At 37.1% G+C, this 17235-nt stretch overlaps 1 protein-coding gene across 1 annotated transcript; it reads left to right on the forward strand.

The window, feature by feature from the left end:
- Nucleotides 1-817: 817 nt before the first annotated feature.
- parvg (parvin, gamma) lies at nt 818-10734 on the forward strand. The gene is made up of 13 exons (XM_036576536.1): nt 818-1117; nt 2318-2399; nt 2588-2652; nt 4223-4325; nt 4456-4611; nt 5408-5523; nt 5661-5716; nt 6025-6050; nt 6151-6212; nt 6304-6372; nt 7065-7166; nt 8338-8410; nt 10281-10734. The coding sequence occupies exons 2-13, from the start codon at nt 2342-2344 to the stop codon at nt 10352-10354; spliced, it is 960 nt and encodes a 319-aa protein (XP_036432429.1). The 5' UTR covers nt 818-1117; nt 2318-2341; the 3' UTR covers nt 10355-10734.
- Nucleotides 10735-17235: the final 6501 nt, after the last annotated feature.

Raw genomic sequence — 17235 nt, forward strand, 5'->3', positions numbered from 1 at the left:
TGACGTAAATATAATAAAAGTTGGTTGCCAAGGAAGCAGAGACGATGCAGGCGCTGCCATTTAAAGAAATCAGCCTCTTGGGCTGCAAGTAATGCACTGTGGAAAATGATTTATACTAGTTTTGTTCAAGTCAAACAAGTTATTTGATTAAAAAAAAGTAAAGCAAATTATCAGTTCAGATGAAAAAGGCAATGTTCTTCATCAATCCTTCATCAGTCTCACAAACACTTCAAATCAATCTCTACCCTTTTGTTCTTTACAGTGCATATATGGTTCAGAATTAAAGGGACTGTATTATGGAAGCAAAATATCAATTTGTCCTCACTTACTATGGAATTTAAGGTACCATGGTTTGATGTACTGTGTAAATGTGGTTTCAAAATGTACCATTCTTGAAAATAAATTGCAGTATATAATATAGAGTACACATATGGATACTAAGTTGATTTTGTGACATCATAGAAACCAACACATTTCCAAATCTGCCTATTCAGTCTACGGCAGTTAAGCTCCAGCCATTCACATCGAATTTATAAGGAGTGTTTCAGCCCATTCTACTTTTTGAATGAGGGACAGTACAGGACAGTCAATCAGAACAGATATCATTTACATAAGTAAGTTAAACAGTCACAGCAACAAAAGCAGTCTGTTTAATTCATTTACTAACATAAATGAAAAAAAAAACACCATCACTATTCATCTGCTCTGTACTGAATAGAAAGCACACTGTAAACTGGAAGTGCTCTGTAACTCTACTGACTTTGATATCACTATAAACAGCTGCACTTAAAGTCACACAAAATTTCTTCAGAGCAGTTTCCGCTTATACTACACCACCGAACCAGAAAGAGGAAGCGCTGTTTCTTCACTGTCACTTCCTTATTGAGAGAAAAGCATCTTTCAGTTACTCATACTTATTCTTTGCTCGTCCTTACAACGTTAGCCTGGAAACATCTTGTACTGCTGACCACATTATTTTGCCTCAGAGTGTGTGTATTCCTGTTTGTGCTGGGGGAATTTGATCGTGACAGTATTGACTTGCAAAGGTGTGCAGAAAGGACAGCTGAGGGCATAGGGCAGGACCAGCGTCTGCACGCTGCTGCAGCAATCCTGAGAGGTAGGCCTGTTTATTCAGACGTGTGTTTAGACATGGAGTGAAGGCTTGTGTCACTGAGTGGCGAACAGGTCTGACAGGCATCAACACACACAAATAAACATCTCTCTCTCTCTCTCTCTCTCTCTCTCTCTCTCTCTCTCTCTCTCTCTCTCTCTATATATATATATATATATATATATACACATACATACATATACTATCTTGCCTTTCCTTCTCTCTCTATCTCTCTCTTTCTTACTTACTTTTTTCTTTTTTTCTTTCTTTCTCTCTCCCTCTGCCGCACTCTCTCTCTCTCTGTGAGGAAAGTTTTCACAGGTTGATGTTTTCTTTGTCAGTCTGTATTATGTCAGTGTTGGCTGGTATGTAAGATGTTGGAGTTTAGAGAGGAGGAGTGAAAGTGCTGCAGCCGGCATGCATTTCCACCGGATCATTTCAGACAGAGATGTCAGCACTGGAAGGCTCACAGCTCAGTGTTTGGGGCGACTCTGGCGACTTGTGCTGGAACACAAGTCAATTTTCATCTACATCAACATTCCTGAATGTGACAACTTCATGTATCAGCAATCTGGCAATAAATAAAACCAGATCAAATAAACAAAAACATCAGTTTAGGACTGTTTTCATGCACTACTTTCATTACCCAATTATGTCAGTCACTGAAATGCTTGGTAACAGTGTTGCAGTAAAAAGTCTGACAAAAAATGTGTAATAAATTTATAATATTAACAATGTAATGTGTAATTATATTTATAGTGTAATACATCAAATTTACATGATTTTCCACTTACCTCAAATGCAGTCGATCAGCCAAAACATGTTTGCTGTCAAAATTTTGTTTCTTTAGTTTAGAACTGTGGCTACAGGGCTAATCTCTCAAACCACATCCGGGTCTTAATTCAGGTTGTGCAGATGAGTCATTATGGTTTAGAACACAGTTTGACTCACTATATTTTATAAAAAATCAAAAACTTCTCTATCTAGAATAAAGAAAGTGCAGCCGTTTAGAAATGGAGTTACTTCTTTCCTGAGTAGAAAGTAACCAGTATGAAATTCCTAGTGTTTGTTACCACTGTTAGCCTGGCAGCTCCAGTTCTAAACCTAAAATAGCAAAGCTTGAAGACCAAACATGTCTGGTCGAATCAAGTTAGCTAACAAGAATGACTGAACAGTGTTTGTTGAATTATGTGTCTGTTTTTTCAGTTCTAACCAGTCAGACTACAAATAATGGAGGAAGAAAAAGTGGAATTTGACCAAGTCAGTGAAGCTTCTGCATCTTTTCAGGGTGAGTGCTTTATAGGGAGGATTTTAGCTTTACTCAACCACTGTTTTATCAGATTGAGTGAACATCAGACAGCATGTGCTGGTCTGGGCGTTCCTTATGAAGTCAGCCAATGAAGGATGAAATGCCTTCGTCTGTAGACTGCTGATGTATAAAATGTGATGCACCACTCAATAGTGTTCATTATGCAGGAGAGCGGAGGAAGATCATTCAGCCTGCATCTTTAAATGATCCCAAACTGGCAAAGCTTAAAGAGGTGAGACTGATTTTTTTTTCTTTTATCCTTCACTTTGTAACCATGATAAAGGCCTGACCTTGTCTTTGTCTGACCTCTGATTAACTCCTGAGAGAGGCAAGCAGAGCAGCCTAAATCCACACTCAAGTAAAAATGTTAATTTAAAATTGACTAAAGTAAAATTAGCGTAAGAAAAAATCATCACACTGTTCTAGAATATTATCCTCCAGACAGCATTCTAAAATCTTCTCTTTCATTCACACAGTTCTATAATGTTCTCCTCTATTCAAAATCTTCTACAATGTTCTTTTCTGTTCACATGGTTTGAATGTTCTTTCTATTGAAACTGTTCTAGAAAGTTCTCTTCAATGCACACTCTTCTGTGATGTTGTCATTCACACCATTCTAGAATGCTTTCCTCCATGCAGACTGTTCTCGAATGTTTTTTTCGCATTCATGGTGTTCTAGAATGCTATCCTCCATTCAAACTGTTCTAGAAAGTTCTCTTCCATGCACACTCTTCTGTGATGTTCTCTTTCATTCAACACCATTCTAGAGTGCTTTCATCCATTCAGACTGTTTTAGAATGTTCTCCTTCAATGACATTGTTATAGAATGTTTTCTTCCATTAATTTTGTTCTAGAATGTTCTACTTCAAGTACACTCTTCTAGCATTTTCCTCTATTCTTGGTGTTCTAGAACGCTATCCTCCATTCAAACTGTTCTAAAAAGTTTTCTACCATGTACACTCTTCTGCAATGTTCTCTTTCATTCATGCCATTTTAGAATGCTTTCTTCCATTCAGACTGTTCTAGAATGTTCTCCTTCATTGACATTGTTCTAGAATGTTTCCTCTGTTCATGCTATTCTAGAATGCCCTCTTGTGTTCAAACTGTTCTAGAACATTCTCCCTCATTCATACTCAGTTCTTTTACTTTATCAGTACTTATTCTGGAAGATAAATTAAACCTCTAAAATGGGATTGTTGGTATTTGTTAGGGCATGTTGGGTCAGTGTTCCACGATCTTAAGTCACTTTTTATCTCTTTTTGATATCCTTTTTATTTTTGAAAATTAAATTGCTAAAGCTTGAAAATGAAAGGTGTGAGGAACAGCAAGGCAGCTCAAGTGCTGAATTAACAGAACATTAGTAACTCAATGTAAATGGCTACTTAAAAAGTAGGTTTCTTTCCTAACAAATATAATTGAGTATTAGTAACAATATTGTAGCGTTCCCCGCTATTAAAGGAGACACAGCTTTTGCACTTTCATGTTGCTTTATTACCCAGCTGGCCACAGCCGTGCCTGTGTTTTCTCTAACAGTGCACTCTAGCCTCACTACATCTCCTCTCCCAGCCACCTGGACTAATCTGACTAGCGCTGGCTTCACAATAAGAGTCCTTGTAGAATAACCCAGCAAATAAATGCTGTAGAACAATTAACCAAGAATTAACATGTCAGCAACATCTCTTCAGCACGCTACAGTGTTATCATTTAAAAATGGTACAAGAAAAACAAATCCATTCAAATTCTACTTGACTACATGTATCTGAGTAAATATTACTACCCATGAGCTTATATGTGTACTTTAGGTTCTGGTGGGGTGGATCAACAGCACTCTGAAGTCAGAGCACATTGTGGTGCAGTCATTGGAGGAAGACATGTATGATGGACTTGTGCTTCATCACCTACTGAGTATGAAACTGGCATTTTGTCCTCTATATCTGTGTCTACATCTGCAGCAGTCATTAGAGAAACTTTTCAGATTGCTATAGGCAAAACACAGGTCATTCCGTGACTGTATGTTCATGTGTTTTTGCCTCAGGAAGGTTAGCAGGAGTACAGTTAAACGTAGAGGAGATTGCGTTGACCAGTGCTGCTCAGACACGAAAGCTGGAGACGATTCTGCAGGCCTTCGACAAGTACCTAGAACTTGACAAGAACCCCGAACCAGACACTTCAGCTAAATGGAATGTCAAACGTGAGTAATAAAATGATCATTAAACACATGATGCCATCATTGAAACAGGAATTGTACCACAGGCACCAAATTAACTGTACATAATTACAATTTAGAAACTGCAGACTTATTATTCTATTATTAACCCCCTTAAATGGCCAGGAGCTGCTGTTGAGTTCAGGCTTCCATTCCTCACTTCTTAAGAATATCTCATGTGGTTTACATTGCTCTCCATGTAATTAATGAATAACAAGCCTTAGAATGTAATAGGCCTGGGAATGTAATCGCAAGACTTTATTTGGTAGCTACTGTAAATTATTCAGTAACTATCCTAAAATATTCAGTAGCTACTATAAATTATTCATTAACTATAATGAATTGTGAAGTAATAACTATAAATTATTCAGCAGATACTATTAATAATTCAATAACTAAAATAAATTATTCACAACTAATTATTCACAACTACTAAAAATGATTCACAACTACTATAAATAATTCAGTAATTACTATGAACTATTCAGTATTTAGTATGAAACTACATGTTCTAAATTAGATTGAGAAATGGCCCACATATGGATCCTTAGGATTTAATGGGTTAAATTAAGTGTTGCGTATTGTATTACAGGATCATTTAAATTGATCAGAAAGATATACACTTACAGTGCTTTACATCATTTCATGTATGAAAGCCAGCTGTTCTATTTTCTGATTTTTACTGTAAAAGTCAGAGCCAAACCAGTGAAATTTTGATATGTAATTGTTGGCCTAATGAGCACGAGTGTTTAAATAAGGTTATGTCTTCTCTGCTGGTAAGTGATCCACAGCCGAGACCTGCTTGCCACTCTGCATCTGCTGGTTGCCATAGTGAAGCGCTATCAGCCCGACCTGGCTCTGCCCCTGAATGTCAGCGTGGAAATCATCTCATTTGAGGTGAACTTCATGAATATGCTAATGTGTTGGATGTTAAAATAAATATGTTGGTCAGATGTTGTTAGCTCTAGAGGTTATTGTTGTTCAAATCGAGTAGGAACCTGACTAACTTTCGCCACTGAATTTTTAAACCACAGGTCAACAAAAGTGGCATCAAATCTGACAAACAGATAGAATTCATCACATTGCAGAGGTATGACTATCAAATCAGATTGCGTCCCTGTTACGAATATATGACTATAATATACGTTAATATATAATTTTTTCCCATTTTTCAATTTTCCATTTTTCCTTATTCTTTTTTAATAGCCTTTGGAAACACTAGCTAACCTTAACCCTTTGTGTTTTGTCAAAATTTCATGATGAATGAACTAATGGAAATGGTAAAAAAATCTTCTCCTTACCATTTCGGAAGTATGAGGTTTTGTTATGACAGTGATAATATGTGCTGAATATCAGCTAAAGTCATTTACTTGTCTCATACTTTTGCTGTGATTCCAGTGAGGACGCAGATGGACAATCTAAAAGTAAGTCAAGGCATATAATATTACCTTGTTTTTTGGTCATTGACATGTCAGAGCACATATGAGAGCAGATTTGCCTGTTTTGTGACTCTTTCTTCAACAGAAGAAGACCCCATTGATGAGCTACTCAAACTCGATGCACATAAAGTTGCCACAGTAAAGAAGGTAGCACATCTCTGTACTACAGTTACGATCTAAATTCAAAAGCACCCCAATTATACAGTACGTTGACTGCTGATGTGTTTTGTAATTGCAGGCTATCTTGCACTTTGTTAATAAGAACTTGTCACCACTAAGGCTACAGGTTGCTGACATGGAGAAACAGGTAAATTAATGTTGATCATCTCACCAAAAACAGCAAAAAACTTTGGACTTCAAATGAAAGCTGTAAAAACTGATTAAAATAGATTAAATTTGACCTTCTCAACAAACCAGAAATGGATAGTTGGCAATTTGAATGAAGATAATGCATACTTGGGGCCCAAGTTTGTTCCCTGGTGATGCTAAAGCCAACCATGGCCAGGAATCCAAGAGAGCAAATTGTTGGCCTCGCTCTCTATAGGAGGGGGTAGGATGGCCCTCCCTCTCCCCACATCACTCAGTGCGATGCTAGCCAGGTGCTATCCAATAAAGTATTTTGGAATCTTTGAAAAGCTATGCATAGTTTGTTATTGTTGGTTAAGAGCATTTTATTGTTTGACAAGATAAATTGATTACCAATACAATAGACAACGACAGTCCAAGCAATAATGTAGCAACCCCCTAACAACCATCAGGAATACCGGAGCAACTGCCTAGCGACACCCTAGCAACCAAGTGGGATACCATAACAATTGCTTATCAGCACCTTAGGAGCCACTTAAAATACCAAAGTCACCTCTTGGCAGCACCCAAGCAACAGCCTAGCAACTGCTAAAGCTGTGCAATCACTCTGCATTTTCTTACAGAAATGCACTTTTATAGTTATTTTATATATTGCTATTGTGTGCATGTGCTACATAATATTGGTGTAATCAGTTTGCAGATGGTGTGATCCTGCTTTTGCTGATTGGTCAGTTGGAAGGGTTCTTTATTCCACTTTACGAATTCCATCTGTCTCCTGATGGACACTCAGAGATGGTGAGTATCTTAAACACATCTATGTTCTCCTTAAACAAAAATATATAAATAAATATGTTGGTCAGATGCTGTTAGCTCAAGAGATAGATGTTTAAATTGAGTAAGGACCTGATTAACCTTCGCTACTGAATTTTTAAACCACAGGTCAACAAAAGTGGCATCAAATCTGTCAAGCAGATAGATTCCATTTAAAATGTACAACATATAGATAAAATGTAATTAATATGTTGTTTCTTGCTATCATCATTTGGAGGAACCTACTTTCCCTTATGCAATGGAAACAATGAGCTAAAAATGTAATAATGGTCATATGACTTTGAGATGAGGAAGTAAAACCAGCCTTATAAGAAAGGAAGGAATCATGATTGTAGTGATAGCACATCATGAACATCCAATATACCTGTTCACTGTAATTTTAACTATTGTTTGTTCTTGGAAAGATGGTGTTTTACAGGCCTTTTGAGTACAACTATGGAACAATGTAGCATATTTACCCATAAAGATCATCCGGACTGCTGATATGTTCTGCAATCACTGAGCTCCTACCTATAGGAGCTGTGCAAAGTAGCCCACAAGCTGTATCACTTCTGTAACCTCGTGAATTGTTCTTTGACATGGCTAGTAACAATGACAAGTGTCTAAAATGGGGATAGTCCAGAATGCAGTGCAGGAATTACACAAGTCCGGAATGGTCATGTTCTTTGACTGACATATGGGCGTTTGATTAAATATTTTTTTAATGTTATCCATGAAAATGCGCTTCCACACCTGTGACATTGCATCATTTCATTATCTTTCAGAATTGTGTCCAGAATTGCCCTTATTATATTTAGCAGCTGTTGGGATTACAGTCTGCCATTATTCAGAACCCCTGGAGCATGCCTATTGTTTTCTGTTCATTTAGAATGATCAATCTGCACCCACTCATAATGGTGCAGGAGGCAGGCTGTATGTTGGGACGACAGATGTCAAATCTAGCTGTGACACCAAATATTCATTTAGGCCAAATGGACTGGCATCTGCACACTGTAACAGACCAGCTATTTTGGAACCTGTTCATCCAGGACATATGCTTTTCTGCTATTCAATTGATAATTTATTCAATAACAGCTTCTGAAGGTTACAGCTCATAAACACTATTGTCAACCTTCTTTATCTTTCTCACATCTAGCTTCACAATGTGTCCCTGGCTTTGGATCTCCTCAATGACAAAGAAATACAAGTGGCCAATGTTGATCCAGAAGGTGAGAGAGAAGCTAAACTTTGAATGTACTTGATTCAAATGTGTCAGTCGGTTGCACGTGAATAAAACGGTACATCAACACAGTTCTTGCCAAAAGTTATCCCAAAGACAGCAGTTGTGATGTAACATATTTTATTCATGTGCAACCAAATGAAACATTTGAATGATGTAAATTCAAAGCACATTTTGTTTTTCATTTTCAGTGTATGTACTACCATTCCAAAGTCTTTAATCACTGTTTTATTAATGTTAATTTTGCTGCAGAATGATTCTATTATGATAGTAGTGCTCTACAGTTTTATGGGTCTGAACTAATTTGTAGGAAAGAAAAAGTAAGATGCCCAGAATGATAAACAGAACCGGAGATGATTTCTTAATGACCGAGAAAGCTATAGACTGCTCAGAATGAATTTATAATAAAATTAACATCTAAAATGCTTCATATTTTAAACAGGCAGATCAAATAATTACTGTAAAACGGCAAATTAATAACGTGTTGCTGTTTCCAAAACACTTGATATATTTATTTCAGTCTACAGTTGTATGCAAAAGTTTGAACACCCCCAGTCAAATTACGTTATGTTGATGAAAGTAAGTTAACACATCCTCTACAGAGAACACTTACTTATGGCATTGCATTTATACTGCAAATTTTAGTGCAAATTTCTATTTATTTGCTGAATTTAACATATAAAATGTGCCATTACTTTTGCCCAGGCCCAGTATGTTAAGTTCAGTAAATAAACAGAATGTGTGTTCTCTGTATAGGATGTGTTTAACAAATCAACAAAGCATTTACCCAAACTTTTACACACGACGACTGTATAAGTTATTATGGAGTAAAATAACAAAAATTATTATTATGACAAGTGATTCCATTTACATTTTACATTTACAGCATTTAGCAGACACTCTTATGCAGAGTGACGTGCAAAAAGTGCTTTGTCTATCTAGAGAAAGTATCTTTGCTAGTTACCAATAGGTTAGAGAGAAAGCTAGTCCTGACCTCAGATAGTGCTAGAAACAAAAGTCCATGTTGATACCTAGAGAATAGAAAAAGAGATAAACTATACATTTCAATAAGTGCAGTACAATACATTACAATGAATACTTAACTCAATTCCAAACTTAAACGATTGTGTAAGCTGATAAAAAAGAGACTTTAAACAGCAAAGCACAGCCAAAGGAACATTTACATGCAAACAAAGTGTAATTTCTGTACCACCTCTCTGTTTTACTATATATATATTTAGCTGATTGCTTTGTGCTGTAGTGCCCATGAGCATTTCTGTGCAGGTAATGCAATGCTAATTGAGATTGCTGGCTGTATCGAAACCGTTTAACTGGCTCTGGGATGTGTCATGAACCAATTATGCAGCGTGTCAGCTGAGAGCGTGAATTTGTACTCACTGCTGGAGTACGTCTGAATACGCTGGCACTGGTATGTGTACGTATAACGCAAATGCCTTTTACCAGAGAAGAATAGAATAAGTCAGAAGCGCTTAGATGGGAATCACTCTCGCCTCAGAGGTCGTAATCGTTTGCGATGGTCTGTCTCGTCTCCGAGATGCCCCGACTTCTCCGTGTCACTGAGGGGGAAGGAGTGAATAGAGAAAAATGGAAATGAGGATGATTTGTATGCTTATCTTGCATGGCTGTTATATTGATCTTATAGAATGACGTATGGAATGAGAAACTGGACAGCTTGTGCTTGAATGTGTGCTTGATTGATTGACTGACTGTCTTGGCCCACATGTTTACCGTGTCTTTAGTATTCTGCCTGTGTACGTTTATATGTGCATGTGTGCTTGTTCTCTCAGTGCTAGACTCAATGACGTTTTCAATGACATCTTTTCATTCCACTCTGACAGATATCGTGTCCCAAGATGTGTCTGCTACACTGAAAGTGTTGTACGCCTTGTTCAAGAAACATAAGAACAAGTAATTCCCGACCAGCCAAGGCTACAGCCTCTGATTAAATTTCCTGTACACGTCTGGGTTAAGCAGCTCTTCATGTTAGAGCGCAACACTGGCTCTAATGTTCAGCTGCTACTGTGAACGGCATGAAAGCAGTTCAGAAGCAGCTGTCTAGACTGGTTTTACTCACATTAGTGTTAATGTACATGAGAAACCTTTCGCCTCACTGCACAGATTGGATATAACCGGGTATGGATGCTAACAGCATGTTTCACCTCATTGCCACCCTCTCTTTCTCCCAACCTTCTACTGTCCTATACATTCTCTCACTGGACCACTATCCTGTTCCTGATGAAGGGCCCTCAACCACCTCCCATTCTCTTCTCAAATAAATACCTCTTATCTGAAGGCTCCAGAGTGGTGTCCATCCTTTCCTCTTCTGTTATGTCACCTGTTTACGATTGACCTGTTAAATGGCCAGTAACCGGCAGCAAACCAGAATAACTTATTTAGTTTGTATCGCAGTTTATATAGTTAATGAGTAATAAGTCTTAGGATGTAAGCTACCAATTAAATGGAATCATTGTTTTCAAAAGTATAAACCAATTTTGTTGTAGATACTTGTATTAAATGATTCTAATATGATGCTGTAAGTTTCAAACAACTTGCAGGATACTGTAAAAATGAAGAAATCTTTGAGGATGAATAGAGATTTAGATATTGTAATGTATTTCCATTACCAGAGCAGCTCTATCCATTTGAGGGCCATATGCAGGATTTTTTGGGGGGCCCTTTCATCTGCCTAGGCACTTCCTCAGACAAACACATTATAAATGGTTCAAAAATAGAAGAAGTAAGAATAATTTGTTTAAAGCAAATATTTAAATGGCACAAACTTTATAATAAATCTCAAATCTCACTGATTGAATAGCTTTTCATAGTTCATAACAGTAAATTACAATAATACATAATTACAGTTTATTAATCAATAATGTGATGTTTTTTACTGTGTCATAACTTCTTGTCTTGTTCAAAATACTTTAAATTGTGAATTAACATTACAGTCTACACTGTATATACTACTACTGAATAACAGTTACTATATGACAAACGATTCTAGAGTGTTTAATGGTAGCATAATAAGCCTGGGATTGTATGGGGTAAATGAGTAGAAGGAGTTGTTGAAGAAAATGCAGTGTAGTAAAATGTTCTAAGAGGCATGTTTTTAAGCTAGTCATCAGAAATTACTATAATAACTGTTATGGAGATGATTTGCAACTGAGCTACAATGTCAAACACACCAAATGAATGTCACAGCATTAAAGTTCTAAAAACAAACAAAGAAACAAACAAACAAATAAATAAATGAATGAATGAATAAATTAATTAACTTCTCGCATGTGTTCATACAATATATTTGGATGATCAATATTGGTGTAAACACACTGTCAACAAACAAGTGTTGCATGAAGAGTGTAAAACAGTTTCTTGTGGTTGTTTTACACTGAACTTATCAGAGCGCTATCACAGATTATGCTTTGGGATGTGTGTAGTGACACACCTTGAACCAAAGTTTCAGCTTTCAGACAGGAAACCTCAGACTGCTGTTTTGATACATCCTGACATTTCCTCCCTTACAGAGAGGCACAAAACTCACTTGTTCAGAGCCGAACGCTTCTGTACCTGCAGTACTTTTAATATTGCAAGAAGATTTTTGTATGGTTGCTTATTTTGTACGTTTATCAAATCCCTAAAATAAACCATGTACTTGTATTAACTGAATTAATTCAAATAAGTGAACACATCTCAATTCTTTAAAATTGCTTTATGTAAATGCAGCAAGATTTAAATTAACAGGATTTACTTTGAGATTTACTTTTTTAACTACAAATAAAATCAGATATGTGGTGTTTTCAGTGGGCAGTCTTGGAAAATAGTCTTAGTAGATCCTCATATTTGACTGATAATGCTTTGATAAACCAAAGTGGTAAAATTGTCCTAACAGTTGCTTCAAACTAAATTCAAATACACAGTCTATTATAATTCACAGGATCATACAGTTTGTTATGGAAGCCCTAAAGGGCCATGGATTTGCATGTTTTTTTTTTTACTCTTTTTCTGTGATAATGCCTTTTTTCATTTGAGATCTTGAAATATTAATGTCATTATCATGACATAACAAAGGTTATCTAAATAAAACATGTTATGATGACATAAATATCTTAATATTTCAAGAGAACTTTAGTTTTGCTGTGATAATAAGTATAACAAGATCTCAAGGAAACAAATGAAAACTCATCACAGAAAAAACAGTAAAAAAAAAAAAATCCGAATCATTGGACCTTTAGGGTTCCTGTAATAAACTGTATACTGCTGTGAATTGTATTAGACTGTGTATGTAAATCTGGTTTGATGCTCTAAGCAACGGTTAAAACAGTTTTACCATTTTGGTAATTTTGAGAATATACCAAAACTATCTTCCAAGACTGCCCACTGAAAACACACCAAATATTGGACTTTATCTGTAGATAAAAAGTAAATCTCTTTAGGGCTTCTGTAGTATATACGGTGTATACTATATCAATGTATATCAATGTCATTTAAAAAATAAATACAGATCCTAAAAGGAAGCAGTGAACAGATTTTATTTTGTAACACTGGTAAACCATGCTCACCTTGGTCCAACCCTTCTTGTGCTATAATCATATGTTCTTAACGTGGACACATGCACAGCTACATGGAAACAAAGTAAAAAAATGCCAATAATAAAGACGTGATGGGGATTCTGATGATGCTGAATTATAGCTGGATGATTTGTAACGTTATTAAAGAAGAGAAGAGACACATAAATGATTTTTTTATTTAGATATCTGTAATCTGATGCTATCTGCTGCTATCATTTCTGCCTTCATGATTACCTTCTTCTTTCTCCCAGAAATGTTTCCCAGTGCCATAGCAAGGTTAGGAATCGCCCAGGAATAATCCATCATTATAAAATAAAAACAAAACCCACCATTAAAAATCACCTCAGATCACTGGTCTTCTTTACTGTGCGCAAGAAAGAAAGGATGAGGCCAACAGTAATTGATGTAGGAAAGCAGTAGTGGTGACAGCAGTCTCAGAAGAGTTGTCCTTAAAGCACTGAAAATCTGTCAAAAGAATGCCCAAACAAAGCCAAGCAGCCAGACCTGTAGATGTGTTTCTAATTCTAAAAGTCTGGTGTATTGAGACTAATTCTGGATCTCCACTGAGGTTCTAATTCGAGAACAGGGCAGCAGACATGACACAGCTGGCCCTGTCAGTGCCCTCTGGAAATACCCTTCAGATATGCTGCTGTAGGACTTAATGATGTTTCACAACCACAAGAGCCAGGAGAGTTTGTGTGGGGGCAGCGGTGAGGCCCACGTCTGGCCAGATGGATCAGCTGCTACTGTCTAAATGATTCAAAACATCAGAGAGACTCGAACCACAGAGGCTTTGAAGTATCACACCTCTCAACAGTGCTGGACACTGAATAATACACAATGAAACAATGAAGCACAAACAACAAATACTGTGATACATACAAATGCATGTATACTGTGTGCTTTTCCATTTCACTTATTTATTTCACTTAGCAAGAAATTAGCCACACTGGTACAAATCTCAAAAACAGTTGGAACAGTATGTGAAATGCTAATAAAAACTTGGAAACAGTACAAAAACACAATATTTAAAGTTTTACCTTATGAACTCAGTCAATGGGAGGCCAGTCTAGCACCATGTTGTTGTAACACATGCAGAATGTGGCTTTGTTGAAACGAGATGTATCCCTAAAAAAGACATAGTCTAGAAGGCAGCATATGCTGCTCCAAAATATTTTTCAGCGTTAATGGTGCCTTCACAGATATATTAGTTATCCATGCCACAGGCACTAATGGATCCCATACCATGACAGACCCTAGAATTTCAAGTATTTCTTTGTTGGCCTGGGGAACACAGCATCCATTTTTTATTTCTATGAACAATCTAAAGGTTGTCCTGTCAGACAACAAAACACGTTTTCCACTGGGCATTAATTCACTTCAGATGAGCTCAGTTATTTGCTGAATTTTTGCTGAATTTGCTGCTTTTTGGCAAGTGGCGAGTCTTAACCTATCCCTGCATAAAGGACTAGACCTTTCCTGGATGTTCCTATGATTGCTAGTCTTAAATTACTCCTGTCCCAACTTTTTAAAAAATGTGTTGCAGGCATTAGTTTCAGAGTGAGCATGTATTTATAAAAATGCAAAGGAAGTTCATATAGTAAAACATTAAATATCTTGTCTTTCTACTGTTTATGTTTAAATACAGGTCAACATGGATTTACAAATCACAGCTTTCTGTTATTAGCAAGTGACATACTGTTCCAACATTTTTGTTTGTGAAGTTTGTGAAAGTGAACATAAACTGCTTTTAAACACAGCTGGAAATAGTTATAAATATCTTTATTTCTCCCAACGGTAACAGTACAAAGTTAACAATTGCAAGTACAATTGAAATAAGGACTATACATTCTATCTAATAGCAAAACACCAGCTCACAGATATGTGTGTGTGTGTGTGTGTGTGTGTGTGTGTGTGTGTGTATGTGCGTGCGTGTGTGTGTGTGTGTCCTTGCATACACATGTGCATGCTGTGCAAGTGTGCGTGTGTGACCATACCACCTGCTTTAAGGTACCAGTAGCTACAGAGCTGCTGTCTACAGGTGTAGAGTTACTAAGGCAACTGTTACCAAGACAACCCAAATGAAAACGGGTGAATGGTGATTCTTCCATTGTGGTAAACTAAGCACTCTAATATTATTCCATCTTTTCATTTGCATCTCTAAGTCCTTCTTCCAACCAGGTCTCTCAGAATCGGCCCTTACAGCCTTATTCTCAAATTTCTGACTGTTTTATAAAATTGATATTCAAATATTAACTGCTTTTTTTATTAAGTACGAGGCCATGTAATTGATCATCGTTACTTCTGATCATCCTGATTAGTTCTGATTAAATTACTATTCTGCTGTAGATGCGGTTGAAATTCTCTGCTCCTCTTTTTCTTTATCCTCCACTGTCCATTCTCTCAGAGCTCTGAGAGTAATTTCCCACCTCTCTCCTGCCTGGCCAATTATTGCAGTGTAGGGAATGTCAAGCTCCAGCATGAGATGAGATGACATTGTTCCACTGAAGAAATCACATAATTGGACAATGGCCATATTTTGAATAGTAACTTTTCCCGCAGTGAATTCATCGACCATTTTTGAAGCTTATTGATCATAACAAGGGATTACAGCTTTGCACTCATTGCTCTGGCCCAATGTGAAGTAACTCATCCGGCAGAAGCTCACAGCTAGCTAGTAAGGGCATACAGAGAGCATTTTGTAACAGGGCAAGGGACTCCATGTATTGTTTTTGTGTTCTTTGGCAGTGAGCTAAGAAACCACATCATGTTGAGTTGGGGGATGCCAGTCCAAGCCACAACATTAAACTCTTTTTTTTTCTGGCCTTACACAGGATACCGCAATGTGTGTTCCAGAGCATGTTTTCGCCATGTATGCTCCAAGCATTTCAGAACATTGCTTAATAATACAAGCGTAGTTATAAAGTATATTGCATTGCTTGTAGATCATCAAATCAAATGTTTAAATTAGGGTGAAATGACAAAAACATATTATAGGGGCTCTCCAGCCAAAAAAATGTAACCATTGCTACATCTGTTGCAAATATGCTTACTCGTGTCTTGCAGTGCCAGAGTATTCTCTTTCAGGTTAAAGCCCCTTCTGATGATTTGTCTTGAAGGTGGGAGGAACATTTGAGAACCTATATTATGGTTTCTTTATTTTTCCTTATTAGCTGGTGAATGCAGAAGGACGGGAGATAGCTAATGTTACTGCTAGGAAGTCAGTTATCTAATGGGAGTCAGAGAAGTCTAGTAACTGTCTTCAAATCATCTCCTAAATGGAAAGAATGGATTACTCAAACATCAGAAATGACTCATCAGATGAGGATAACAAGCTAATAGCTAAAGTCAGCAGAGCAACTAGATGACTATCTAGATACTGCAGCTTGGCTCCTTTTCTCTGACTGAAAGGGTCAAAAAAACTGTTTCTGGTGTCCATTTTGTGCTAAATAAAGACAGAATGGCTATTTACTACTTTGTTTGATAACTGAGGTAAGAGTTACACTAAAGCTAACTCGGTAGTAGTTATTAGCCTATAGATCAGCGGCTAGGCTAGCGGTCAGGAATCGTTGACACCACAGGGGATTCCCAATCGTTGTAAAATGTATTTGCATAATGCACACTTGGTGTTGTAGTGAAAGAACACTCATGAATGAATGAAACATGAAAATGTTCCATAGGTTAAACTGCAGCCGAGAAATGTAGGTCCTCAGTAGGACTGTCCTATAAAGGATCCTTGTTTGTATTACATTATTTAAAACAGAACGGCCTGCCAAGATTGCACCGTCACATCATCAAGAAAGGAGTAGGTGCACAAAACTTTAATGGAGAAAAATCTGTTGATGTGAACAATAAGCTGGCAAGCAACTTGTTGATGAGAATTATGTAATATGCGGCAGGCAAAGCTATTTATTTGTAATTACTTGCCATCCTGCAAGCTAAAACTGTTAAACTCAGTAAAAGCAGGTGCATTTTACATTCTGTATTCAATTTGCACCCTCTTAAACAGATGCACAACTAAAGAAACAGTGGCTACTATATATTGTACCGGCCTTTTTAAACAACTTTCATTGGGTCAGATGTGCACCAAAGGATTCTGGACGGCACATGTCTGTGAAGGACACTTTGGTAGTGTCCTTGAAAACGGTCAAAATGTAGACTGCATTTCTCGGCTGTATTTGAAGGATGCTTCTGATTAGAACAGCCTCGGAAGATGTAGTGGTTT

Source organism: Colossoma macropomum, unplaced genomic scaffold, assembly GCF_904425465.1.
Source record: "Colossoma macropomum unplaced genomic scaffold, Colossoma_macropomum, whole genome shotgun sequence".
NCBI lineage: Eukaryota > Metazoa > Chordata > Actinopteri > Characiformes > Serrasalmidae > Colossoma > Colossoma macropomum.